Here is a 26,941-nt window from a genome sequence, read left to right as displayed (position 1 = left end):
TGCAGTTGGAAATAAGCACTTACCCTTATTTTGCAGAATTGTTTCCTCTTTCAAGTGGAAGGAGACGTGCCAGTTGACCTTTGATTTCTGTTCAGCCAGAGTTAATTTCAAGGCAAGGTAAGTTTTTCAACAACTTGTCATTGTTAATACTGAAGAGGCTTTGAATGTTGCATACTTGTCATGCAAAATGGTTAAAAACATGTTTTAAAAGCTCATTGTTTTTTCTGTTATATATAGTAGTTCTTGGCTCAGTGACCGTTCAAAATGACTGCTGAAAATAATGGACTTATGACCCATGTCCAAACTTAAGTGCCCCAGTTGTCATGTGATCAAAATTTGGGCATGTGGCAGCCTGCCTCCACTTACAACTGCAGGGGTGCTGCAATTTCCCCCACCTCACCTCTCCCTCCCATGCTATTCTGGCCACCACATTTGGTGGTAGCTCTGGGCCTGGTGCTGAAATAGAGTCCTGGGACTTTCAGCAGTCCCAGCCAGCTACCACTGCCCTCCAGCCTCTACTTCAGCCCCAGCACTATCACTGCTTCTGAGAAATACATGCTTCACATTAGGGCCATCTACACCGGTACCATTCTCCAAAGCTGCAGTTGCCCTTCCTGCCCTGTGCTTCACAGGTTCTGTTGTGCCTCACTGACCTTCGCCATCCCACATTGTCTATTTTTTCTAATCATCAAATCCATAGATCAAAATTTCATTTGTTTTTCTGTTTCACACATAAAGTCTGAAAGGGGGTTCCAATCAGCATTAGAATTAATCAGTGTCTTTTCTTTCTTTATTTTATTTATTTATTTTTGGGACTTATATGCCGCCCTATCTCCCGAAGGACTCAGGGCGGCTAACAACAATAAAAAACAACAATACAAAAATTAAAAAAGAATTAAATAACAGCCCCAAAATAAATTAACTACACAGTTAAAAATTAAAACATATTTAAAAACCCATCATCAATCCAGGTCAGCCTGATGGAAGAAAAAAGTTTTGAGGCCGCGGCGAAAGGATTGGAGGTTTTGGGCCATCCGAAGCTCAGGGGGGAGCTGATTCCATAGGGCTGGCGTTCCCACAGAGAAGGCCCTCCCCCTGGGGGTCGCCAGCCGACATTGGCCGACGGCACCCTGAGGAGGCCCTCTCTGTGTGAGCGCACTGGGCGATGGGAAGTCGTCCCCGGTAGCAGACGGTCCTGCAAATATCCCGGGCCTAAGCACCTTAAATCTCGCCCGGAAGACAACTGGTAGCCAATGCAGCTCACGCAGGTGTAATATGGGAGTATTGGGATGCTCCCATCACTACCCGCGCGGCCGCATTCTGCACCAGCTGAAGCCTCCGGGTGGTCTTCAAGGGCAGCCCCATGTAGAGAGCATTGCAGTAAACTATCTGAGAGGTAACGAGTGCATGAGTGACCGTATCTCGGTCCAGATAGGGGCGCAACTGGCACACCAGGCGAACCTGGGCAAATGCCCCCCTGGCCACGACTCCAATATGATCTTCAAAACTGAGTCGTGAGTCCAGGAGGACGCCTAAATTGCGCGCCCTATCAACGGGAGGCAGCACCTCTCCTCCCATAACCAAAGATGGGACCTCTTGGACAAGTCGAGATGCTGGTACGTAAAGCCACTCAGTCTTGGCCGGGTTGAGCTGGAGCCTGTTCTTCCCCATCCAAATCCGTACCGCTTCCAGGCAACGGGACATCACATCGAGGGCATCACTGGCTTGGTTCGGGGTGGAGATAAAGAGCTGGGTATCATCGGCATATTGATGATACCTCACCCCAAGAGCACTTTAAAGAGCACTTTAATCAGAGCTGTCAATTTCACCTTCTCGGCCAGCTCCATCAACCTCACCATCCACTCTTCTATTGTGGGAAATGTCAGATCCTTCCATCACTGTACATATAAAAGTCTCACTGCTGTTACATAGAAACAAAGTTCCATGAGTTTTTTGCAACTGTTTTAAAAAGTTCATCAGAAGGAGTACCTTTGGTTTCAATTGTATATTGGTCTTCAAGAGCTTCTGAATTAAAGTATTTGAATCCATTTTTTTCAGTTTTTTTTGTATGTCCATCCAGCATGATAAAAAGTTCCCTCTTGTTCACATTTACAACATACATTCAAAGTACCTTTATATACTTTAGGCACTTTTTTCAGTAACAAGTACTACAGCATTTTATGAAAATTCTGTTTAATTCACACTGTGAATTTCAGTCCTTTCATCAACATATTCTCCCATTGTTCCCTTTGAATATCACAACCAAAATTTTTAGCCCATTTTATTATACATTCTTTCACATTCATCTTCTCTATCAAATTTTACTAAAAGTTTATACATGTACGAATTGGGGGATAGTGCAGTGCAAAGATGAAGCCATCCAACTTTCTCAGCAGTGCTTATGACTGCAAGGATGCTCCAATTCATTCCACCTATCTCTTCCCCATCCCTGGCTGTGCCCTTTTGGCTGCCTTGTTCAGTAGCAGTAAGCTGCAGCACCATGGCTGGAGCTGAAAGGTTAACGCTTCACAAGATAGGCTCAAGATTCAAAAGACTCTTGATAGATTTGAACAACCAAATGCAATTCAGGGAGGAGAAAAGTAAGATTTTACACTTAGCTAGGAAAAAACAGATACACGTATAGAATAGGTGGTATCTGGCTCAAGAACAGTAACTGTGAAAGGCATCTAGGAGTCCTAGTGGACAACCACTTAACTCTTAGTACAATACAATACAATTTACCATACCATACCATACCATACAATCTTAGGCTGCATCAACAGATTACATAAAGTGATAATACCACTTTATAAGACCACACTTGGAATAGTGCTTCCAGTTTTGGTCTCCACAATATAAAAAAGATGGTGAGACTCTGGAAAGAGTGCAGAGAAGATCAACAAAGATGCTGGAGGTTAAAACATGTGAAGACTGGTTGCAGAAGTGGGTATGTCTGGGTATGTCTAGTCTGGTGAGAAGGAATGGAGCGACATGATAGCAATCTTCTGATATCTAAGGGGCTGCCACAAAGAAGAAAAGGGTCAACCTATTCTTCAAGGCACCTGAAAGCAAGACAAGAAATAATAGATGGAAATTTAACAAAGAGAGAATCAACCAAGATTTAAGGAGAAATTTCCTAACAGTGAGAATGCTAATCAGTGGAACAGCTTGCCTTCAGAGGTTGTGTGTGCTCTATCATTATTAGGAACCTAGGAAAGAATTCTCTGACTCTGGACATTTTGAAATCTATTGAAAAGACCTGAACAGTCTTTCATTTTTTCAGTCCTGCTGCTTTATGCTTCATTCAGAAATGTGATTTGGAAGAAGGTGTGTGTGATTTAGGAAATAAGGCTTCCAGAGTACCACAAGAACAGAGTTCCTGCTGTTTTCCAGGCCCTGGGGCATACACACATACTCCTGCCCTGCTTAACCTGTGATTCTCACTTAATCATGGCAACTGGGTATGCTGGGATTGTTGTCACAAGAGAATCGGTGACATGACTTTCATTAATGGCCATTTTGTTCAATGACTGAGATTCCAGTCCCAATTGTGGTCATAAATTAAGAACTACCTGTAGATATATGTACAGATTAATTTATTGTATCTACTTATAGCTGCAATAAACTGATTTGATTTGAAAACTCACTAGGATCCTCAGTGTAGTTATAACACAATTTCACTTTTAAAAATGTATATTAAAATGCCTTCCTAATAGGCTGTAATAGTAATTCTTAATTCTGTCATTTTGAGTTTTGTTTTCCAAGAGGTAAAGGTTCAATAATTGAGAGTTTACTGTTATTGCAGTATTCACTAAAATACTTTTAATTCATTTGTAATGGTTTACATAGGACCCAACTTGGCATAGAGGTTAAGACAGCAGAATAGAAACCAGAAAACTGAATTTTAGTCCCGCCCTACCACAAAGACAGCTGGGTGACCTTGGGCCAGTCACTCTCAGCATTACAAACCATGCAATTGCAAACCATTTCGGAAATCTTCCCAAGAAAATTCCAGGCAGTTGCCAGGAGTCAAGAGTGACTCAAAGGTACCAAAAAAGAAAGTTTACAGAAGGTAAACTCATCCTAACAAATTATTTAGGAATTTAACGAAGATATTGGTACTTGAAACCAGTATCCTGTGACCAGCTGCTTCAAGACAGCTTGAGTTGAAGAGGCATTAGAGGCCCCCTGTCATTACCAACTTAACTCAAATGTGTTTTTTTCCTGGAACTCTTTTCTCCAGAAGGAGAAAATCCAGAAAGCATCCATGAATATCAACTAGCAGTCAGGAGACATGATGACAAAACTTTAATTTCCCAACATATGGGCAGATTTAACCATAATTTCAACTGGGAAACTTGACAATCCTAGACCAAGCCAAGTGTTTTTGTTGGAGGGTGTTATATATAGATGATCTGTTTCCTTTTTCTGATGTCCAAGGTTGCTGCAGTGTGTTTGTGCTCATCTAAATAGAGTTCTTACACAAGAGAAGTAAGAACTAGACGAGCACACATTGGTATGAGATGATTTTAGCAAAGCCATTTTCCTGTAAATGTAATTCTTCAAATATATTGCAAGTTGATAAGACACTGTAACCAACATAGTAAATTCTGAAATACGTGGATAGATTCCTGGTTTATTTTGGCTACAGAAGAAATCCCTTGTGGCTGCTTGATTGTGATATGTATATAACTTGATTTGCTACCACCAATTTTCTTCAGAGTCAACATCTCTTCCTGAGCTCTAGTTCTTTGTTAAGTGTGGAAGAACAGGATACAGTTTGTCTATTACAGTTTGTAATAAGGATTTGGGGAACTGACAAATGTTGCTAGACATAAAAAAATAATGGGTTGACACTTCGTTAAGAGAATTCTTAAAGGTTGTGTGATCCTACTGTTGTCCTTTTCCATTTTCAGAAATTATTCACTAAATACATTTCCTTTATTACAGAGGGACAGCCATTGATGTTGGTTAAATTTTCTCTGTTGACAGATTAAAGTGAAAGGATTTATAAGATGTCAAAAACAAATAAATCAAAATCAGGTTCCCGTTCTTCTCGTTCAAGATCTGGGTCTCGGTCTCGGTCTCGGTCTTTCTCAAAGTCTCGGTCTCGGTCTAGATCAGTTTCACGATCAAGGAAACGAAGGCTCAGGTCAGTATTTTGGGGTTGTCTCTGGGGCTGTCAGATTTTTACCAAGAAATGCTTCACCTTCAGATCCTCATATGAAAAGAATGTCTACTGTATTACAACTGCATGTCATAAGTTGTATTTCAATAATTCTGTCAAAAGGAAAGAAAAGAAAGCCTCATTAAAACCTGTACTTTCCATGTTGGGAAAGGATTCTTTTGGGAGGTAGTTTTTGGCCACTGGCAAGTATTTGCTTTTCTTGTTGTTTTGTTCTTGAGGTATGCTATAAATTATAAGGAAACATTTCCTGTTCTGTCTCATTTGACAGATAAAATGAGATTGTGTTTTATTGTCACGCCCTTTTTCCAGTTCAAGAGCAAAGAGTAACTGCAGTATGTGCAAATGTCTTAACTGATTACCCTTCAAAACCTTCAAGTTTTTACTTTTTAAGACCCTGCAAGCAGAAAAGAGTTTAATACAGATAGAAAGCTAGTGATTTCAATTTCCTGATCTGAATATTATGGTGTTGCTCGTAACTAAACTCCAAAAAGCAAGAGATAAAAAGGAATAGTTGTTCAGATAATCCCAGAGAGCTGCTTAGGGACATGCCTTGCCTGTTTATGTGATTGCTCTGCTTTTCAGAAACCACTTAGTCTCCAAACAGATTTCTTTTTCTTGACTTCCTGTTATATTTAATTAAATGTTTAAATAATTGAAAATATTCTGTGTTTTGTTAGGCTACAAACACAAATAATTGTCAGTAATTAAAAACACGTGGGAAAGGCAACTGTACCATGCAGTGAAACTGAAGGGCTTTCCTTTCAGAGGGCAAAATCACTAGGAACATCTGTCTAAGCCTGGGAATATGCAGCAATATTCAGAAAAGCAAATGGAAACAGATTCTGTGTGCAAAATGTCTCTGGAAGTGAAAACCTGTTGGACAAATTTTTGTTTTGTGAATTATTTGATTAAAGAAGCAAAATAGAAAAAGCTGGCATATAGAAATCATTTGGGAGAAATTTAGCAATCTCTCAGAGGTAGGATCCATTTCTGCAGATCATAATCCTTTGGCAGAGGAAAAAGCTGTAGCAGCTGTTTGCTTTCAGTGACTAGGTTGGGAAAATTGGCTGGATTGTATTTGTATCTCTCTCTGGAGAGTTTATATTTTCTTCAACTTGACAGTCTGTTTAGTCCATGGTATGAGTCAGTCATTTACCTCTCTTTTCATTTCCCCTAAGTTTGTGGAGTGATCTGAGCCCATGTGGTTTTAAATCTTAATGTTGATTATTTAGATCAAACAAAACCCTCTTTACTGTTTTGCAACTTGGGCTGCATTCCAAGTTACTGTGTCTTTTAAAATGATTTTTTGTGAACAGCCTCCAGGCAACTGGTCCTCAATAATTGTTAACCTAACCACTTGGGGACCGGCTCTTGTGTGGGCTGATTAGTTCTTTTAGAACTACCCTTAATTGGCTTGCTTTCACTGAGTGCACTAGGCTGTGTGTGTTTCTTCTTTCTTATGTTCCGGGAACTGTTTGCGAATGAGACAGTATCCCAGGTAAGTTGGTCTCTTTCTTATTTTTATCAGGGAGGAAAATGTATTGTGTTGCTAGACAGCAGTGACTTCTAATGTTGACCTACATCCTTGTAGCTGCAAGGTATATTATGTTCCAAAGTCAGGATCTGGGTTTTCCTAATCATAGTCTTGGCCTTTGACTTTCTAAGATGATATTACCTACACCTTTTTTTTTTTTTTGCAAAATCAAACAGACTTGCTCAAAACTTTACACATGTCACAAAATACACCTCCAGCGTTATTTGATTTTCCTATATAATCTAACATAGATATCATCTTCCATAACTGTGGCTTAAAAGACAGAGGCTTTGTTTGGCTTTATAGTAGGTTTCACCTTTTTTTTACTAGAGTGATATAATTCAAACTCTGTTCTGTTCATTTTTTATATGTGATTTTTCAGGTTTTAATTTACAGGTTTCATCCAATCCCTGCAGGTTTGTTCTCAACAGGAGTTTTAGAAGACTGATAGTCCTTTGAGGTAGGCTAGGTCAGGAAAGAGGCACCACAAAAATTACTGGAATTACCCTATAGGGTATAATAACATAATCTTGAAACCCTGACAGAGTTACCCTCTGCCTTCTCAAGAGTGAATCAAGACAGGATTATCTTGAGATTCTTTCCCATCCCTTCCTCTTTCCTAGGGCCAAACTCCTTTATATAATCATTCTTTCTTTCTTTTTTAAAGTTATTTCCCTACTCCTAACAAAGATAAATGCATTGATTTTTAGAAGTGATAGCAGTATTCCAGAATTTGAGAGGCTACTACAAAGAAGAGGGAGTCATGTTATTCTCCAAAGCACCAGAGGACAGGACAAGAAACAATGGTTGGAAACTGATCAAAGAGAGAAGCAACCTGGAATTAAGGAGAGACTTCCTGACAGTGAGGACAATTAACCAGTGGAAGAGCTTGCCTCCAGAAATCGTGGGCGCTCCATTTAAGAAGAGGCTAGACAGTCACTTGTCTGAGATAGTATAGGTTCTCCTACTTGAGCATGGGGCTGGACTAGAAGACCTCCAAAGGTCCCTTCCAGCTCCTATTCTATTCTATTCTATTCTATTTGTATTTGTATTTCTGTTCTCAGTATCCTTGTACCTTAGTAATGTTTTTGTAGGAAAATCAAAGCAACTGCAGTATCCAATTTTTTCTTCTTGCTGGTGAATTCTTAATGTTAGCTTTTTAGTAAAGAGGATTATTTTGAGAAATTCTAGAAAGGCAATCTTTATCCTGTCAAGCAAGAAGGAATTAAGTTTTTTGAATTACATTGAAAAGTAAAAATACCTTTTTTCCCTCTCAGTTCTAGGTCCCGTTCAAGATCATATTCTCCATCTCATAACAGGGAGAGGAACCATCAACGAATATACCAGAACCGGGATTTTCGAGGTCATAACAGAGGTTATCGGAGACCCTATTACTTCCGTGGAAGGAATAGAGGATTCTACCCGTGGGGCCAATATAATCGAGGTGGTTATGGAAATTACAGGTCTAATTGGCAAAACTATCGCCAAACATACAGCCCTCGAAGGGGGCGTTCACGTTCTCGGTCACCAAAGAGGAGATCTCCCTCTCCAAGATCCCGAAGTCATTCTCGAAACTCTGACAAATCTTCATCTGATCGTTCAAGAAGGTCTTCATCATCTCGGTCATCTTCTAATCATAGCAGAGCTGAGTCCTCCAAACGTTGGTCGTTAAAGGAAAAGAAGTCTTCTAAGGAGGCTCGGGGGTCCCAAGGTGCTGGGGACAACCAAGGGGATGACTCCAAGGAACAGCCCTTCTCAGGAGGAACTGCCCAGGATGTCAAGTCTTCAGAGGGGTCAAAACCCTGGCAAGATGTGGGAACCTATGGCACCGGCACAGCCTCAAGGGCCTCTGCCCTGACAGAGTTGAGTCCCAAAGAGCGTAGCCCAGCGCTAAAGAGCCCTCTCCAATCAGTCGTAGTCAGGCGCCGATCGCCCAGGCCAAGCCCACTTCAGAAGCCCAGTCCGACTTCTTCCAATCCTTCCCAGCTGGGCTCAGCTCTCCAGAGCGGCACCTCCTTTCAGGCAGGCTCACATCAGTTTGAGCATGGTTTAGCCAGCCTGAGCCCAACCAGGAAGAGCCCAGTATGCAAAAGCCCCACAACAATCAGCTCCATTTATGGTGTATCTCAGAAGGAGGAAATAGGGGCAGCCTTTTCCAAGAGGTAAGTGGTCTTTATTCCTGGAATTGATTAATTGTTCCTATTTGGGTTGGAAGGTGGATGCATAATTTAGCTGCTAAAAATAATGTAGGTTAATGGAATGATTGCCTTTCTTCAATGCGGCTATAGAATAAATAAGTTGCTCTTGGGTATTTACTGCTTGCATGGAATTGGATCAAGACTAAATTTGCTGCTATATGAGATTTAAATCATAATGAAGAGCACTTTATATTATTTTAATCTGTACCTAAACTAGGCTTAGTTTGAATCTCAATCCATTTCATGAAAAAGTAACTAAATTAAATTAGGAGAAATAAAAGGGGTATTTTGGGAAACTATTCCACATCTTGAATGCATATTTTACTTGGGTAGTTTTAAATACAGGTAACATTCAACTTAGAACCACTAGTTTAGTGGCTGTTCGAAATTACAATGGTAGTGATTTACAACAGATCCTCACATTTCTTATGACTGTTGCAGGACCCCACCATATGGTCACGTGATTGAAATTGGTAACTTGGCAACTGGCATGTATCTGCCAATGGTTGCAGAGTCCTGTGTGTGTGTGTGATCATTATTTGGGACCTTATCACTTGGCTTCTGACAAGCAAAATCAATGGGTGGAAAAGCCAGATTTATTTATTTTATTTTATTTTATTATTGGGACTTATATGCTGCCCTATCTCCCGAAGGACTCAGGGCAGCTAACAACAATAACATACAATAAATACAGAAGTTAAGATAAATTAAAATTAAAGGCCTCTGTACAATAAATTAAAATTAAAATAAATTAAAAATTAGAGTTAAAAAATTAAAAACATAATTAAAATCCCTGTCAGTCCAGGTCAGCCAGGTGGAAAAGGAGTGTTTTGAGGCCGCAGCAAAAGGACTGGAGATCTTGGGCCATCCGAAGCTCATGGGGGAGCTGGTTCCACAGGGCTGGCGCTCCCACAGAGAAGGCCCTCCCCCTGGACATTGTCTAGCCGACGGTACCCTGAGGAGGCCTTCTCTGTGTGAGCGTACTGGGCGATGGGAATTCGTTCCCGGCAGTATATGGTCCTGCAAGTATCCCGGGCCTAAGCCATGTTAAGATTTACTTAATAACTGCATGATTTGCAAACAACCATGTCAGAAGTTGTAAAATCGGGCAAGACTCGCCTAACAACAGAAATTCTGGTCCCAGTTGTGGTATAAGTCGAGGGCTACCTATAATATTAGTCGCATAACTAGCTGGAGATGTTTTTTGGTTATAAATTAATTGAATATCAGTAATGTTACATTTCAGATTCAAAGCCTTATTCAAAATTAATATTTACAAATATTTTAAAACAACGTTACATATATTTTAGAAATTGGGAGATAAATCTTCAGGTGGTTAGCGTTCTGATTTTACTGATATGTATAAATTATGTACGTACAATATGGTCTGAAAAATGGCTGCCTGAAAAGTTAAATGCAGTTTTGATTTGGGATTAGATTCATTCCACAATTCACCTTTTCATGGATTTTCCAGGACTCTGAAACAGTCCAGCATGACTGAGCTTCGGTTTCTGTAGTTTCCCTTGTAAAACTGTGGTTTTAAATTTACCAATTCCCTGTTCTCTCCACATGAGTGGAGGTTTTATTACACCATGCTTAGCAAAAAGTCACCTTGAAATTGGAATTTGGTCTTTGCCTGAGCAAATTCTTGAGTTTGGAATGAGTTGGTACAATCGAAATTATGAACAGTAGAGCCAAGGAAACCTGAAATCCATGCCTTTTGTGAAACCCAACTGATTGAACTGGACCAATCACCTGTGCTTTAATGTTAGGTAGGCCTAGTAGAAGAAACCTCAGGTTTGTATTTTCTGTGTGGCCAACTGCCTTGGCGACACTAAAGCTTCTGTTTTAGATTAAATCTCAGTTTATGGCTTTATCCAATACAAATTATGGATTAGAGTGGCTAGTGGAAACCAAATTATAACTTGAGGTTTACTACCACTAATCCTAATGAAAGTTAACCACATTTTTTTCAGACTCTACAAAGCAAAGATTGGCTAGTTGAAAAGAGAAGCAAAAGCTTCTGAATTTGGGAGCAGTGTCAGAGGGAAGGTGCATAATCCCAAGGCTTGCCTGGGTTCAGTGTTATACATTTAACTTAAGGGTATAATTCTGAATTTGAGAAACAAAATAAAGGTCTAGAAAACATCCCTATATCACCAAAGGGGTATTTATTTTAAATGTAAAAACATGGGCTTTTAGCACAAAAATGCATAAGTTTTAGCACTTTCTCGGTTGCTGTTATTTTTAGAATTGGACAGATTTTTAACCAGGAATAGAAGGCAGTTCATTAGGATTCTTGTTGAGCTTTCCTGGAGGATTTTAATGTGTATCAGAGTGAAAAAGCTTTGTGCTCCATAGTACAAAGTCCTGAAGAGAAATGGCATAAAACTCTGGGCAATGCAAATTTAGGAAGAATTAACCTGTCCATTTCCCCCTTTCATTATTGGGGATTGAATGGCAGGAGATAGTTGTCATTTAACTAATTATTGTATGAAGGTATTTTTCTCCTAAACATAATAACATAATTACTTACATAGATTTGATAATAGCAGTAGCACTTAGATGTATGTACTGCTCCATAGTACTTTACAACACTGAGCTGTTCGCAAAGCAATGATTTATAAATTGTACAATGCAGCTGTGTGGCCATTAATTAGGCCACTGCTGTCCAATGGGGAAAAGTTTGTTCTTAGCAGGAAAAGTTGATTTTTAGACATTGCTGGAATATTATTAGAGCTCCATTAGGGGTTGCTTTCACAGCTATCATTTATTTGTTGCTATGTGGCAATACCAGATTTGATGATCTAAGGCAGAGTAAAATTTGAATAGGCTGATGGCTTATTATGTTCATAATAAGGGGTCTAACGAATATATTCCCTTAGTTTTCTGTGTTAAAGGTATATTTTAAAGTTAGATTTTCTTTTCTGAGAGTGTTCTAAAATGGCTTAAACTAAATAATGAAGGATACATGGATTCAAAAGAGTTGTTAAAAATTGCATAACCTAGGAATGTCTTTAGAGCAGGTGGGAGGGGATTGGTCACAATTTAAATAGAAATCTGCAGACATTATATTATTTTGGATATTTTTGTATTATAAACATTGTAGAAAATGGTTTCCTCAGTTTTTAAAACAAGGGAAAGAACTGTATTGAATTTCTGAATGCACATTTTAACAGTGTTGCATCTTTAATCGTCCATTATTGCCAATAAGGTAGATTTAAGAACATTGTTAGAATCATAGTTCAGAAGCAGAACCTTTCTGGTATGCTTTCAGAAGCATTGGGCAAGATATTTGAAACAATGCTCTACAGTATTTATCATCCTCTGGAATCCATTCTTGGGCTTAATTTCTAGCAAGTGTCAATAGCTCTTCAAAAGTCAACTTGTACATCCAGTAAAAAGTAAATAATGAAAGTGGCAGTTGTGATGAACATCCTTGGGCGGAAACATTACTTGCATGGTTTAAAAATAACAGCCACCTTATGGAAACATCCATATTAATACATGGATGTTAATTTTAGCTGATTTGGTAATCTTGCAGCTAGACCTGTTTTGAATTCCACCTCTGAACATTAAATTGTTTTTAGAGCTAGATGCAGTAAATCATCTGATCTGGTTAAACATTTCCATTCTTGATAAGTGTTCATTTCCTCCCAGCCAATTAAGTATTTTCCCCATTAACGTTTTTGCTTTTATTTGTGTTTTGAATTGTCTATAGCTTCCGTAGGAGACATGTCTTCAAATATTTGAAGTAGCTTTTGAGCCTTTTATTTCCATTGTGTGTTACTTAAAAGCACAGCAGTCCAAAGTGAAAATGTTGATGGGTTAATTCTTCAGAAACAGGTTTGTAAATGAATACACAGGTTAGGTAAGATCTTCTACATATTTTCTGCCTTCTAGCTGTGGCAAAAGATTCTAGAAAGATTGCCATTTTATCACTGTTGCTAAGGTATTTGTTCCCAGGTTCTGTGACCTGCTGATCAGGTGTTAAACAATGCAAAAGAAGCTAACTAAACATGAAACAGGGTCTTTTCCAGATGGCTTGATTAGATCTTATAGGAATAACTGCCTGAAATATTCCCTCTCTTTACTCATAGATACCTGGAAGACCAAAAAGCAGAGAATGGGAAAGACAAAGAGCAGAAACTGATGAATGTAGAAAAGGACAAAATGAAAGAGAAGGGAAGCTTTTCTGAGATGGGATTAGCAGATGGTAAAACAAAGTTAGATCCTTACACCTCTAAGGTCGATACAGAAAAGATGCATCGTGGGAATCAGTCCCCAAAGCGCTATAAAGTTCGAGATGATTTTGAAAAGAAAATGGCTGAGTTCCACAAGGAGGCCCACTATGGCAAAGAGGAGGCAGAGGAGCCAGAAAAGAAAGTTAAGGGCAAAGGACGGAAGGAATCCAATTTGGATGAGGATGAGGATGAGGAGCCCAAGTTTGTGAAGACAGCGCCTGCTTCCAGCAGAAGCCAGGACGAGGATCGGCCAGGCAGATGGGAAGGCCTGGTTTATTTACCTGCAGCCAAGGAAAAGCAGAGGAAAGCAGAAGAGATGGCCGAGGAGTCCTACGCTGAGCCCTCCAAGAAAGACGAGAGGCAGGCGGCCAAAAGAGCAGAAGCTGGGCACCGAGGGTTTGTTCCAGAGAAGAATTTCCGCGTCACCACCTACAAAGCAGGCCAGGAAAAAATGGCGACCTCTCCCCCTCCCCGAAAGGCTCCAGAGAGCAGAGAGAAGCCGAGCATGCGGGGAGAGGGCCTGACCACTGGCAAATCCTCCTTTTCCATTACTCGTGAAACCCAGGTCAATCTTCGAATGGATTCTTTTGATGAGGATCTTGCTCGGTGAGGCATTCCGCATGTCTGGCTTTCTAGAGGAAGAGAGGTTGGGGAAAATGAATGCCTACTCTATTCCTTCAATAGAAAAGATAAATCAGGAGCCATTTAAAAATAAGCCCAATTTTCTATTTGTAAGGCACTGTACTTGCTCTTGCTGCTAAAAATATGTGGGTGCCAATTGCTTTGTAAAGAGTACTATTAACTAAATATAATTTTAAGTTATCATTTAGTGTTAACTCAAAAAATGGGGGCTTTTCTAGCACACGGTCAAAAGTAAAATGTAGTCCTCAGCCCAGGAAAAGTTGTATGGACTTGAGTTACACTCTATTTAGAATGAAAACTGAAAAATATCCTTACTGAAGCAACATAAGAGTGGCTATTTCTATTTGATGCATTTAATTTATATAGCCATTCATCAACTTACAATAAAATACATAAAATATAAAAAACCCACATAGGAACTGGGTGTCATCCAAACAGTTATCAATGCAGCCAGAATCTTATTCTCTCAACTCCATTCTCTCAATCAGAATGGAGTTGGAAGGGACCTTGGAGGTCTTCTAGTCCAACCTCCTGTTCAAGCAGGAGCCCCTATACCATTTCAGACAAGTGGCTGACCGGTCTCCTTAAAAACCTCCAGTGATGAAGTACCCACAACCCTCTGGAGGGAAGCTGTTCCACTGGTTAATTGTCCTCACTGTCAGGAAGTTTCTCCTTAATTCCAGGCTGCTTCTCTCCTTAATTAGTTTCCATCCATTGTTTCTCGTCCTGCCTTCTGGCGCTTTTGAAAACAAGTTGACTGCCGTCATGTGCTGCTAGTCCTTTTCTCTAGACTGGCCGTACCCAAATGCTGTAACCGTTCTTCATATGTTTTAGTCTCCAGGTTTTTAATCATCTTAGTTGCTCTTCTTTGCACTTTTTCCAAAGTCTCAACATCTTTTTTGTAATGTGACCAAAACTGGATGCAGTATTCCAGATGTGGTTTTACTGAGGCTTTATAAAGCGGTACTAATACACTCACATACCCAGAGCTCCAGACTCGTGCACAAAACCAGTCTTGGTGTAATTATGGGTAAATTCTGCATGTATATAAAAAAGAAGCAATGCTTATTAGGTCTCTCCTGACCCTTCTCCCTAATTAATGCTATTTTTTTCCAGGTTAAATCAGATGTAGTTATGCAACTAGTGGTGTAGAAGTCCCATTCCTCTCTCTCCCAGTGAAAATGAAGCCTCGCTGATTAAGCATGGCCAAAAGCCCTTTATAAGCCTGTGTTTAGATAGTACATGATGCCCAGCATTTCTGTCTCAATGCTTACCAGCCTAAAAATCTGAAAAGTAGCATGCCACATTAGTTGAGTGGGGAGGGAGAAGAAAAAATACATAAATTTATATATTTTGTTGTAGGACGATTGAAATCAATTCTGACTCATCCAGCACCTTAGTGAACTGATACTATAATTACACACACACACACACACACACACACACACACACACACACACACAGGGTTCCTTTCTTCAGATAATGATTGCTTAACTTGCTGTTTTATACTAAAGCAACATAGTGTTTGCTGCCCACTGAAACATTGCTTGTGGCTTGGTGGGCAGCATTTTGTCCCTAAGAGCTGTGAAATGAAAGCCTTTCCATTCCTCTCTTCTTGAAGAGAGGTGAGAAAAAGGCTATTAGTATGGATCTAGATTTGGAGAAAATAATATCAGAAGAATAATTCTCTAAAGCAGGATATACCACTTTTAGGGTGCCACGTTTTACATCACTGTGATTTCCAGTCTGGAAGTGGCCTTCCGTGGTAGCTATAACCATTCATACATGATCTTTCGCATGTGTCTTTACAGCCCAAGTGGGATTTTGGCACAGGAACGCAAGTTATGTCGTGATTTGGTGCACAGCAATAAAAAGGAACAAGAGTTCCGTTCCATTTTCCATCACATCCAGTCAGCCCAGTCTCAGCGAAGTCCCTCAGAGCTCTTTGCCCAGCACATAGTGACCATTGTCCATCATGTGAAAGGTGAGTTCCCTGGGCTTTTAGGCCATCCTGCCACTGCTGCTTTCTCAGAAATCAATGCAGGCTTCTCTATGTTTCTTTTCAACAGAGGAAATGGGGAAATGCTTCCATGTGGAAGATGTAGTGAATTCAGCAACGAGTAGGAGATTGGATTGACAACTGCCTTGGGCAGTGGGTTGGACTAGAGGACCACCAAGGTCCCTTCCAGCCGTATGATTTATTCGTACATTATTTTATAAAAAGTATTTTTGAAAGATTCTGGAACAATTTCTTCATTTTACCTCTTAGCTGATTTTGATTCAGTTCTAGTTAAACTTCTGTTTGGCTCTTCTAAGATGAATCGAACAGAAATAAATTAACCCAAATCATTTTATGTATTCCTGATTCTGGCAACTTATTTATGTTTTCATATATCAGTATTCTAGATAGAAATCACAGAGTAGTTTAGGGTATTGTAGACTCTGGGGAGGCTGTTTTGAAGAGAAGCTCCGCAGTTGGAGATTGCTGGCCCTGCATCCTAGTCTCTCGGATGAGGGAGCTTTATGCATCATCCTGAGACGAGCACATGGAATGGTGCAGTTCTGTTTGAAAGAGATGGAAAATATCTGTCAGTGAAGCTATAAAAAGCTTGTAAGTTAAAATCAGTATTTTGAATGGTACCCATAAACCTACAGGAAGCCAATGCAGCATCTGTAAAACCAGATCACCTGCCAGTTGTAGGCAGCCACCTTTTGTGCTAATTGAGTTTTCTCAATAGTCTTTAAAGTCAGCCCCATATAAAATTACTACTAGCTTTGAGCCAATAGGAAAGTGCAGCTGTTTGTATTCAAAGTGGGAACATGGAACATGAATCTGGACCTAAAGGAAGCTCTGCCTTTTCCTGGACCCATGCAGTGGCTGCGTGGTACTGACAGATACAGGGAATGTGCCTACCCCAGAAACTAAACAGCTTCACATGTTACTGTGCAGGACCTTTGTGAACAATTGGTAAAAACATTGTCACAAGGAGAAGAAAAGTCCCCCCAAGTATCTTTACTGGTGACTGAGAACATGTGTAGCCCTGCAGGATTCTGAAGCCTTGCTATTGGGTTGCAGCAACCTTATTAGGCAACACAACTAAACTGCCTGGAGAAAATAGTTAATGGACTATAGCCCATGGAGCCAAGAGAAAGAAACATTTCTCCACATATGACTAGTTCCTGTTCTTTCCACTTCTTTTTCTGCTTCCACCTAAGCAGTGAAAAAAATGGATTAAAATGTCTGAAACTCACTTGTCTGGAATAAAAAGTCTAGAAGCAGGATAGTTAAGAAAGTGAAGAGTGGCATGGAACGCTCCTTATTTTTCAGGAGACTCCTGCTCCGTCTTACGCTTAGTAGCATCAGATGTGCCAGGAAAAGCTTCCAGTTAAAGGACTTTAATACGTCTAAACAATGAGGTGGATCCTCTCCTCTTTCTGTCTTTACCCCCTCTTCACTTCTCTACTGTTTGCTTCTTGAATCTGTTGCAGAGCCCACTTTTATCTTGTCCTAAAATCTATATACAATATTAACAATATGGTGTTTCCTCATCGCAAATCAACAGAGCATCACTTTGGGTCTTCAGGAATGACGTTGAATGAGCGCTTTACAAAATACCTAAAGCGGGCAGAGCAGGAGTCGGCTAAGAACAAAAGCCCTGAAATCCACAGGTGAGTGGAACTTGGCATGAAAGCAGACTAGGGTCAAGTGGGAGAACCGAGAGTCTTATGCTGAAGTGGAATTTTAGAATATGACAAACATAGGAAGAGATATTGCAGGGGCTTAAGGCTTGAATTAGAGCTGGACATAAATAGCCTTTTAAAAGATGCAGAACTGGGTGCAGGATTTCCCTGGATTTTTACAGAGAAAGGAAACTAATCAGGAGATCTTCGGTTTATTGGCAGTGTGGGAAACTGAGGAATCTGCAGGCGAGAGAGGACCATGTATACCAGGGGTGTCAAAGTGCCGGCCCACAGGCCAGACATGTCATCCGGAAGCCCCGCCCACCCCATTGCCAGCAATGGCAAAACCGTCACCTGACGTTGCGAGTTTGACATGTCTGGTGTATACAGTACTCCAGCAACCTCATAAATGAAAGAAGCCCAAGCGCAGCCTATGAAAAATGATCTGAAATTCTCTTTTCTTTTGAAATAATTTCTAAAACAAAATATTCATCAAAAATATTAAATGATAGAAAAATGCAGGAGAATTTCTATGCCTAGTATTTGATTTTAATTTACAGCTGAAAATCATGAAGGGGCACAGCCAAATCAGCCTGCTCAGTATTAGGCAGCTGATCAGAACCAAGCCCTGCTTGATTGAAAGGGGAGGGGGATTATACTTGTATGTGCAGTTGTATTTTTAGCTGACCTCCTCCTCCTCCCTGCTTCATTGAAGGGGGGGGATTATACTTGTATGGGCAGATGTATTTTTAGCTGACCTCCTCCTCCTAGCCCCAACATTTCACAGGTTAAGACTTTACCAGATTCTGTGGAAAAATGTCAATAACTGGCCAAAAAAGGCAAGAGCCTTTTAAGCCTTTTAAGAGCCTCATTAGAGCCTTATTAGAGCCTTGGTGGAGCAGTGGACTAATGCCTCCAGCTGCCTGCAATTAGTGCAGGTTCGAGTCCCACCAGGCTCAAGGTTGACTCAGCCTTCCATCCTTCCGAGGTAGGTAAAATGAGGACCCAGATTGTTGGGGGCAATAAGCTGACTTTGTAATAATGCCGCTTGGGGGGGGGCGAAAGCCCTAATAAGCAGGCATATACATAGAATGAAGGCTACTGCTAAGCTTGTAAGCCACCCTGAGTCTTCGGAGAAGGGCGGGATATAAATGGAATTAAAATAAATAAAGAGTGCTGAAACTGGATTTAAGTTCCTGAACATTTAACAGGATGAATAGCATTCCCATAAATTGAGACATGTTTCCTCAGTGCTAAGGACCAAAAGCAAACGGAGATTTCAAGGAAGCCAAATTCTGTTAGATTGCTCCATTATCTGTGTTTATGAGCTTTGCAGCATTGCAAGAGAATGCACAACATTAATCTCTCAACATAACCCTTGTCTTACCGCAGGATTAGCAATGTTAGCTTCTCCAAGGCCACGAGGGGTCTCACAATCAGTGTCCCAAAAGGTGGCATACCAGGATTAGGTAGCATAATAAGAACTTATTTATTTGTTACAATCATTTGTATCCACCTGTTACAAAATGCCAGGCAGTTCAATGACAAACATCGTAAGAGGTCATAAGGCTGAAGCTCATTCCAGCAAGACCCAGTGGCAACTGAAGTGTTGGGCTCAGTTATCGTAGGTCAAGGACTACCTGTAGTCTAGTGCACTTTACAGAGAGCCGTCCTTGAAGACTAGCTCAATTGGTCCAAAATGTGGCAGAAGCAGTTGTGGTCCCATTTGCTTTGTCCCTGTGGTGTTGGTCCTTCTCAAGCTGCCTTGATTGCCACTGGGCTTCCAGATACAGTTGTTGGTGCTAGTTGTCATCTGGAAGCCTTCTTGGTGTAGAGCTTGGCCCATCTGCAGGCTCCCCTATCTGCAGTTGTGCCTGCCTGTCCAATAAGTTTGGCCTGCATCACTTCCCATCCATCCAGTGAGGATGTCTGCTGGGGTGCAAATGGTGTGCTTTCTGTGTTGTTTTACCTGCCCTTTGGAACAGCCTGTATCTGACATCTGTCCAGCCCTGACCCTGCCTGATTCATTCCACAGAGAGTTTTTTCTTTTACAAATTCATAAAGCTACTAGTAAAGGAGAATATTTGTAGCTCAGGATTGAACACCTCACTCATAAAGCTATCCACCCGTACAATGAGTCCCAGTGGTGTATGGTAAGCACTGGGATAAGGTACAATTTTTAAAATACATGTTTAAAAGAAAACAGCCATTAAAAACAAACGTGCAGGATCCCACCACCCTCTCTATCCCAAGGCGGAAGAAAGAGCCAAATTTTCAGAACTCTTTTGAGCACAGCCAGAGTTGAGGTGCCTTGGAGGTGGTGACAGACAAAACAGCCTTCTTAGGTCTTATCAGGGGATGCTAGTAGGTTAGAGCCATGTTTTGTGTAACCACCTCTGGATTGTGCTGCTTGGTAGTTTCTTCCCCTGGTGAAGAAGTCATTTTTATTCTCTTAGTTGTATTGTTTTGAACCATTGTACGCCATTTGGGAATATGTATCAGTGGGCAACTGTAGCAGTGGAAAAAGAAATAAGGACTCCCTCCCACGAAGACCCAACGTAGTGATCTTAATGAAAATGCAGTTAAAATCAAAGAAATACACAGTGAAAATCAAGTAATTAAAACTAGACAGCCTCCCAACTTCCTGGAGAGCTGTAATGGAAACAGGCAATTTCCTTAAAATTGCTGAGAGAGAATCTGAGGACAGCAGCCTCGGCTTTTTAAGAGTGGGAAGGGGTTTTTTTTTACCTCTGAGATGACTTTGCTCCCAGTCTTAAAATCCTCCAAAAGTTTATTCATAATCTGAACATCAAAAAAGACATTTCTTAATCATGGCTTGCCTTTCTGTGTTTAGGAGGATAGACATTTCTCCAAGTTCTTTTAGAAAGCATGGATTCTCACAAGAGGAGATCAAAAGTTCCAAAGAGGCCAGCTACAAGGTGAATCGATACTTTTGATTGGTGCTCATCTGTGTGCTTTGGGCATGAACTTTGGGTTTTTTTTAAAAGTGATTTTTTTAATTTAACTTGCTCTCTACTTAAGTTTGTGTTTTTCTTTCAAGGATGGGCATAATTCTAAAAATGAACTACAAAGGGTTAATTTTTATTAAAAAAAATGTATCAACAACCTTTGTGAAGTGGTTAGAAATATGGTAAATGACCACAAAATCAATTGAGGTTGAGCTTGAGACAAAAAGTGGATTTTTGGAAACAAGTGACCTTGATGATGGAAGAGACTTTTTGTGATATTTTGATGCTTGTAAGTATAACTAAATCACTTGTCTTACCCGTGATATTTTCCAACCATGTTTTCAAAAAGACATGCATGTCAGAAAGAGGAAATTAAGTCAAATTGTAAATAAGCCGAATCAAAGGACATTTTTGCTAATGTGTCATTTCCTGTTGAATTCTATTAGTTTATTTTAAAATAATGTTGAAAAAGGAAGGTTTTTAAATATGCACAGTGAAATTTCAGTAGGCCCCTTATTTTAATATTACTATTTATAATTTTTAAACAAGAGTATTTCATCTCTAAGCATTGTCTCTTCACCTTCATGCAAGTTTGTTTAAAAGTATTTTAACAATGCTGTGAAACTGTTTACTTTCCTATCATGCCTGTGTTCTCTGTTTATCGAAACACTTGTTGCTTCTGAAAGACAATAGATAAGCTTCTGTGGTGAACGCAAAGTTGTGTTTGTGCATATGGACACATGAATAGGGACATTCTTCTGATTTGCAATCAAGAGCTTCTTAGCTCTGTGAGAAATGGAATGGATTGAATAATTGCTACAACTCCAGGTTTGGATGGTGATACTTGGTGACAAACCAGTTTCCCCTGTGGTAATAAAGTCGTCTTTGTCTTCTGAACTGCAAAGGGTTGTTCTTCACCTGTGGAATGCACAAGCACAAATACAATTCTTCCAAGAACAAGTGCCAATTTCTGCTGTAATTGAGCTATCTTATGTTTTTATCAGGAAGGGTACTATAGATTTGTGTAAGTACTGCTTTAACAGAGAGCTGCTAATGCTTCTCATTGCAGTTAAGGGAACACTTCTTTGGCCTGTTTTTGTGTGGTCTTGCCTTGGGTAAGGCTGGAAGCTGCTGAATTGGGTCAAGGCCCTGCATGAATCAACTCTCACTAATAACCAACAAGACTTGAACAGCTACAAAATGATTTCTCAGATGAATAATTGCAGTGCTTCGTATGAAGGCTCAACTTTGCCATAAAATTTAGTTTTCTGACCAGTGTTTTCTCTGGTTCGTACTTATTCCTTTTTCCTTTTCTGCTCTGGAGAAAATCTTTCAATCTCCAAGGATATCTGAAATTTATCTGCAATTCCATTTATTATGCAGGTGCTAAAAATGTAATAATTCAGAAGCAGCAGTTAGTTGCAGTTATTTGTATATTTATTGTGCTTTTAAAGTTCAACATTCCAAAGAAGTCATATTTTCAATAGCAAATAGGTTTTGCAAGGAGCAAGAAGGAAGCAAGGAAAGGGAGGAGAAACATAGTCTGTTGCTGAGCAGTTGAAGCAGGACCTTGGGTTCCTATGGGCCGATGGGAGCATGGAGCTGTGGAAAAGGCCCAGGCATCAGAGTCTGCCTGGCCCCAAACCGCTTTCTCCTTCATTTGGTCTCCATCAACAAAAGTCCTTTCAGGCCTCTGTGTGTGTGTGTGTGTGTGTGTGTGTGTGTGTGTGTGTGTGTGCACGCGCATGCTTGATGTGAGTTTCATGTTTGCAGTGTGCAAATCTAAGCTTAAGTGATGATACTTAGCAAGTCTTCAAAATGCCATAGGTGTTGGAGGGAGAGTGGACAAAAATGAGGACTTCTTGGGTTGCTCCTACATATAAATTCTTTCCTACATCGATCCAGGGTGAAAATTTTCTGCAAAGCTTCTGAGGCTGAATTACAGCTGGATGCTTCCTTTTCACGTTTTCTCTCAATATCCACAGCCAGGCTTCCCGTTCTTGGGGAAGGTATCCTTTTTTAGGAAGAGGGGGATTTCATAGTTTTTAAGTCAATTTCCAGCAGCATATGACAAGTATTTTTCCCCTGCCCCAAATAGAAGTGATGGCTTTTGGTTTTATTTAATGTTTGTGCCCTTGAGGTTGCACATAAGGGTCTTGGCTTTGGCTGAGTTTCTCTCTCACTTTACCTGGTTTAATAACTTAGCCAAGACTCTTTTGTACTCTGGCTGGGAGAGAAATGCATGCAGAAAGAGTGGGAGAGTTTCCATGTTTTCAGACAGTTTGTTTTTGAACAGCAACATAATGTGTACTATCCTTGGTGGTTCCTGTCCTAAATAAGATCAGCACTGCATCTGTGAAAAAACTTGCTAAAGGCTCAGTTTAAAGTCCTGTCCTTGCTGTGTTTCTTCTTCCAGACTGAGAGCAAATACAAAGATGATCCAGTTGACCTGCGCCTTGATATTGAAAGACGTAAAAAACATAAGGAGAAAGATAAGCGAGGAAAGTCAAGAGAATCTGTGGAGTCCAGGCCTTCCAGTCATTCAAGAGAACGATCAGCAGAGAAAACAGAGAGGCCTCACAAAGGCTCCAAAAAGAAGTATGTTAGAGGGGAGCGCATATCCCCATGTTATGCTTTCCTTTTTATTGAAATGGATCCATGTCCTGCAGAGCCCTCCCAGTATTAGTAATGAGGCCAGTCTTTCCCAGCCTGCATGTTCTCAAGATGTGTGGACCTGAATTTCTAGAATTTCTCAGTCAAGAGGAACATTGAACAATCTGATGCCCCTGTAGTGCAGGGCTGCTCTGTTGGATCCAGCTGCCACCTCACATGAGCCAGGAGGGGCACACTTTGTTCTCTGGGGAGGCTGTTTTTTAGGAATGATTTTAATTACAAGTTTCAAGACACCAGAATGTAAAAAGTAACCTCAATATTTGTGATTTGGTTCTACTCCCCATTAAGGGGAAGATGAGGCTCTGTCAAGTTGCCAGGATTTATGAGATCTAACTCAGCACCATCTCTCTGCTCCAACTTGCTAACAGGCTGGAGCAGTTCACGTATTGTTCCAAGAACGGCCTGGAGAGATCAATCAGATTTGGCCTTGCGCAGACTTTTTTGCCTACTCAGACCCACAGACCCCCCCCCCCTGGAGGTACATTGACAGTGTTATCACTTTCTCTTGTCCCTGCTAAAATGGAAAGTGAATCGTTCCATTTTTGGACAGGGAGAATACAGAGTAACAGGTTACCTCAGCACAATATATGTGCCTTTTTTTTACTTTAACAGCTGCTTCACTGAAATCAGCTTTTCAGTCATACAGAATTTGAATTTAGCCTTTGAAGAGCTGCTTTCAAGAGAAACTAGGCTTGTGGGATTCTCTAGTGCAGGCATGTCAAACTCGCAATGTAATGTGACATCGCGCGACGTATCGTGACTTTTTCCCCATTGCCGGGCGCGATTTCAGTATGATGCATCCGGCCCATGGGCCGGCAGTTTGACATGCCTGCTCTAATGGTACCTGGACTGTGCTAAAGCAGCAATACCCTGGTTTAAATTGAATATTCACTGAGATTCTAATAGCATACAAGTTTAATAAATTAGCAGCAATCAGTTCCTTCCATTTCTTAGCTATAAAAAGAAAATGTTGACATGGAAGAAGAGAGATACTCAGTCTTTTTGCTCAGGTTCCCCAAGATTGGGATTAAAGAAATGTCATTTTTGCTCTTAATCTGGCCCATTTGTTTATGGAGTACAGTTGGTAAAGGCATTTGCGCCTGTAAATTTATTCTAGCTGCTAAAGAAGGAGAAGGATTGACCGAGTGGCAATTTTGTTTTCAGGAATTGGATCTTTCCTTTGGGGAGAGAGTGGGACTGAGGCAGCTACTTACCCTTGTATCATTTGTTTTCTGTGGTTGCTAAGCTATGCCCTCTAGACCCTGAACTGGGCTGCATATGCGGCGGGCAAGTAAAGCTCCATTTGGGCAAGTGGTGGGTGCGTGTGCGAAACCATTTCCCCTCTCCACCCCCTCCACCCCCCGCTGCCAGTACGCAGAGTTGGAAAGGTTCTAGACTTCAGTTTTCCACAGGACAAAGAGCAGTGCGGGCCCTGGCCCATTTTTAAGTATTTTCTCTCTAACAAGTAATTATTGAGTCTGTGATTCTGCTTTGAGCCAGCTCTTCTGTGCCTTTGGTGTCTCAGGAAGCACCGACGTGTCCGGGAGAGATCGAGGTCAAGCTCTTCGTCCTCACAGTCCTCACGCTCCTATAAAGCGGAGGAGTATCCTGAGGAAAATGAGGAACGGGAGGAGGCCCCTGCCCCTGGCTTTGACAAATCCCGCCTTGGCACCAAGGAGTTTGCCGGCCCGAGTGACCGGGGCAGAGCCCGAGGAACGTTTGTGAGTGTCCTTTAAGAGTACATTTCCTATGCCCTGTGAATTCCCTCCAAACATTATCACCAAATTTAACTACTTCTTTGGACAAAAGGAGAAAAACTGAGAATTATCTTATTAGCCGCCACTAATTAATTTTAATTACATTAATCTAGATTTTATCCTGTCCCTGCCTGCTTTCTAGTGCGCTTAGCCAAATGTGATCCTGGGCCCTAAAGGTGTGGTTTAAGATAATCTTCTTCTTTGACCTCTTTAAGCCCCTGCTTGAAAATAATATATATAAATATTTCAAAACTGGTGGAGTATGAACACAGAGTGATTTTTTTTAAAGTTGAACCTAATCAAAAGAGTCTATGATCTCCAGTCAGGAAGTCCAGAGGCAAAGAAAACCTCCCATTTAGCTTTCCCTTTGCCAGCAAATTGACCGATGGGGCCTTCAGACTCATGCCTGCTCTGCCTCCTCCCTCCTCTTTAGCAGCAGTTCCGGGCCAGAGGCCGTGGCTGGGGAAGGGGTGCCTTTTCTGGCAACAGCAACACCAGCACCAGTGGCGCCAGCACTGACTTCCAGAAGCGAAACCGGGAGGAGGACTGGGACCCCGAGTATACACCCAAGAGCAAGAAGTACTACTTGGTGCGTGAGCTCCTCCATCCATAGATGGGGCCGGGTGATCCTGAGCCCTTGGGCAGATTGCAATTGAGCCCCTCATCCAGAGCCAGGCTCCCACTTGTGTCAGAGGAAGAGGGGGAAGTGGGGCTGGGGCCGTGCGATGGGCTGTGGGGGTCTCAGTGGCCAGAGCTTACCAGCTGACTCCCTTTTCTCCTTCAGCACGATGACCGGGAGGGCGAAGGTGGCGAAAAGTGGGCAAGCCGGGGCCGAGGCCGAGGCCTCTTCCCCCGAGGTCGGGGACGGTTCCTGTATCGCAAGTCGAGCACCAGCCCCAAGTGGGCTCACGACAAGTTCAGTGGCGAAGAGGGCGAGATAGAGGACGACGAGAGTGGGCCAGAGAACAGAGAAGACAAGGATGTCCTCCCACCCGTGGCGGAGTAGGAGCCGCTGGTGACATGAGAACGGGGGTGGGTGGGGGTGTCTTTGATCCTGATTGGCTAGTTGAGTATTTTCCTGCTATTTGGTTTCTCATTGACCCTGGAGGATGATAGAGTTGTGCCCACTATTTTTGGCAATCATTTTTGTCTTTTTTAAACGTGGTGATAGAGATGAGTAATGTCTTGCTCTTTTGTTTTTCTTTTTTCCTGTTTGTGGATTTTTTAAAAAATCCTTTATTTTAAGCATTTACATATATATTGACAATATGCCCTTAAATGGTTAATTTCAGAAAAGTCTTCATGGCTATATAATGAATATATACATATAATGAATAGAGGGGGGGGGAGTGAATAAACATCTGAATAGAAACTATTGGGACCAAACTCTATAGCGTTTTTAATTTACAGGAATTTTTCTCCAACTTAATTTAGAACTATATCTTTTAAAAATATTTTTTTCTTTTTCTGCTGAAATTTTAAAGATAGCATGGCACAGTGAGGAAATTCATTTTCCTTCTTCCATCAAATTACAGATCTCTTTTTGAATGATGTTAGCATCTTCATTTGTTCATCCAGACTCCTTTCATACTTCTTTTTCTTCCCAGTGTCAAATTGAACATGTTTTCAGGATCACAGTTTTGTAAGAAACTTCTGAATATACTAGATTAAAAAAGCCTGTAGCATGAATAAAACGAGAATTCTTCTTGTATGAATCTTTTTATAAAGCCTTTGAGCTACTTGTGTGGTGGCCATGGTCACTTGCTGACAATTGGCTTTTTGTTCTTTTCCGCTTTAAATCTGCAGTGCTTAAAAGATGCTTGGTAGACAGCCTTCTTACTCCCAAGCCCACAAGAGAGATTCTGATTGCTGTGTTAATTCCCCAGGACTCTGGCTTTGTCGTGCTTCCTTTTGCCCCCCCCCCCACTTTTCCCTCTGTGAGTTCATTTTTTGGGACGGGTGCAGTTCCTGCTTAGCAGAGCAAATTCTTAGCAAATTCTTGTTTTGCCTCCTTGTTAAAATAAAACTATGTTGAATTGAACTTTGTGCATACCA

General features: G+C 41.0%; 1 protein-coding gene across 4 annotated transcripts in view; it reads left to right on the top strand.

The window, feature by feature from the left end:
- The window catches only part of THRAP3 (thyroid hormone receptor associated protein 3), a 34,550-nt gene extending 7,609 nt beyond the window's left edge, over positions 1-26,941 (top strand). For 2 of the 4 annotated variants that reach the window (XM_083369256.1, XM_083369257.1), the window contains exons 2-12: positions 37-117; positions 4,993-5,152; positions 8,000-8,884; positions 13,021-13,770; positions 15,618-15,790; positions 17,370-17,475; positions 20,342-20,426; positions 22,873-23,054; positions 24,655-24,850; positions 25,320-25,475; positions 25,671-26,941. In XM_083369256.1, the coding sequence (XP_083225382.1) occupies positions 5,016-5,152; positions 8,000-8,884; positions 13,021-13,770; positions 15,618-15,790; positions 17,370-17,475; positions 20,342-20,426; positions 22,873-23,054; positions 24,655-24,850; positions 25,320-25,475; positions 25,671-25,892 (2,892 nt within the window). In that variant the 5' untranslated portion in view covers positions 37-117; positions 4,993-5,015 and the 3' untranslated portion in view covers positions 25,893-26,941. Of the gene's footprint in view, positions 1-36; positions 118-4,950; positions 5,153-7,999; positions 8,885-13,020; positions 13,771-15,617; positions 15,791-17,369; positions 17,476-20,341; positions 20,427-22,872; positions 23,055-24,654; positions 24,851-25,319; positions 25,476-25,670 lie in introns of all 4 variants that reach the window. The other 2 variants (XM_083369259.1, XM_083369258.1) reach the window with 2 other exon arrangements.

This window comes from Vipera ursinii, assembly GCF_947247035.1.
Source record: "Vipera ursinii genome assembly, chromosome: 9".
NCBI classification, from domain to species: Eukaryota; Metazoa; Chordata; class Lepidosauria; order Squamata; family Viperidae; genus Vipera; species Vipera ursinii.
Note: the sequence above shows the minus strand (reverse complement) of the source record. Positions and strands in the feature narration are given on the sequence as shown.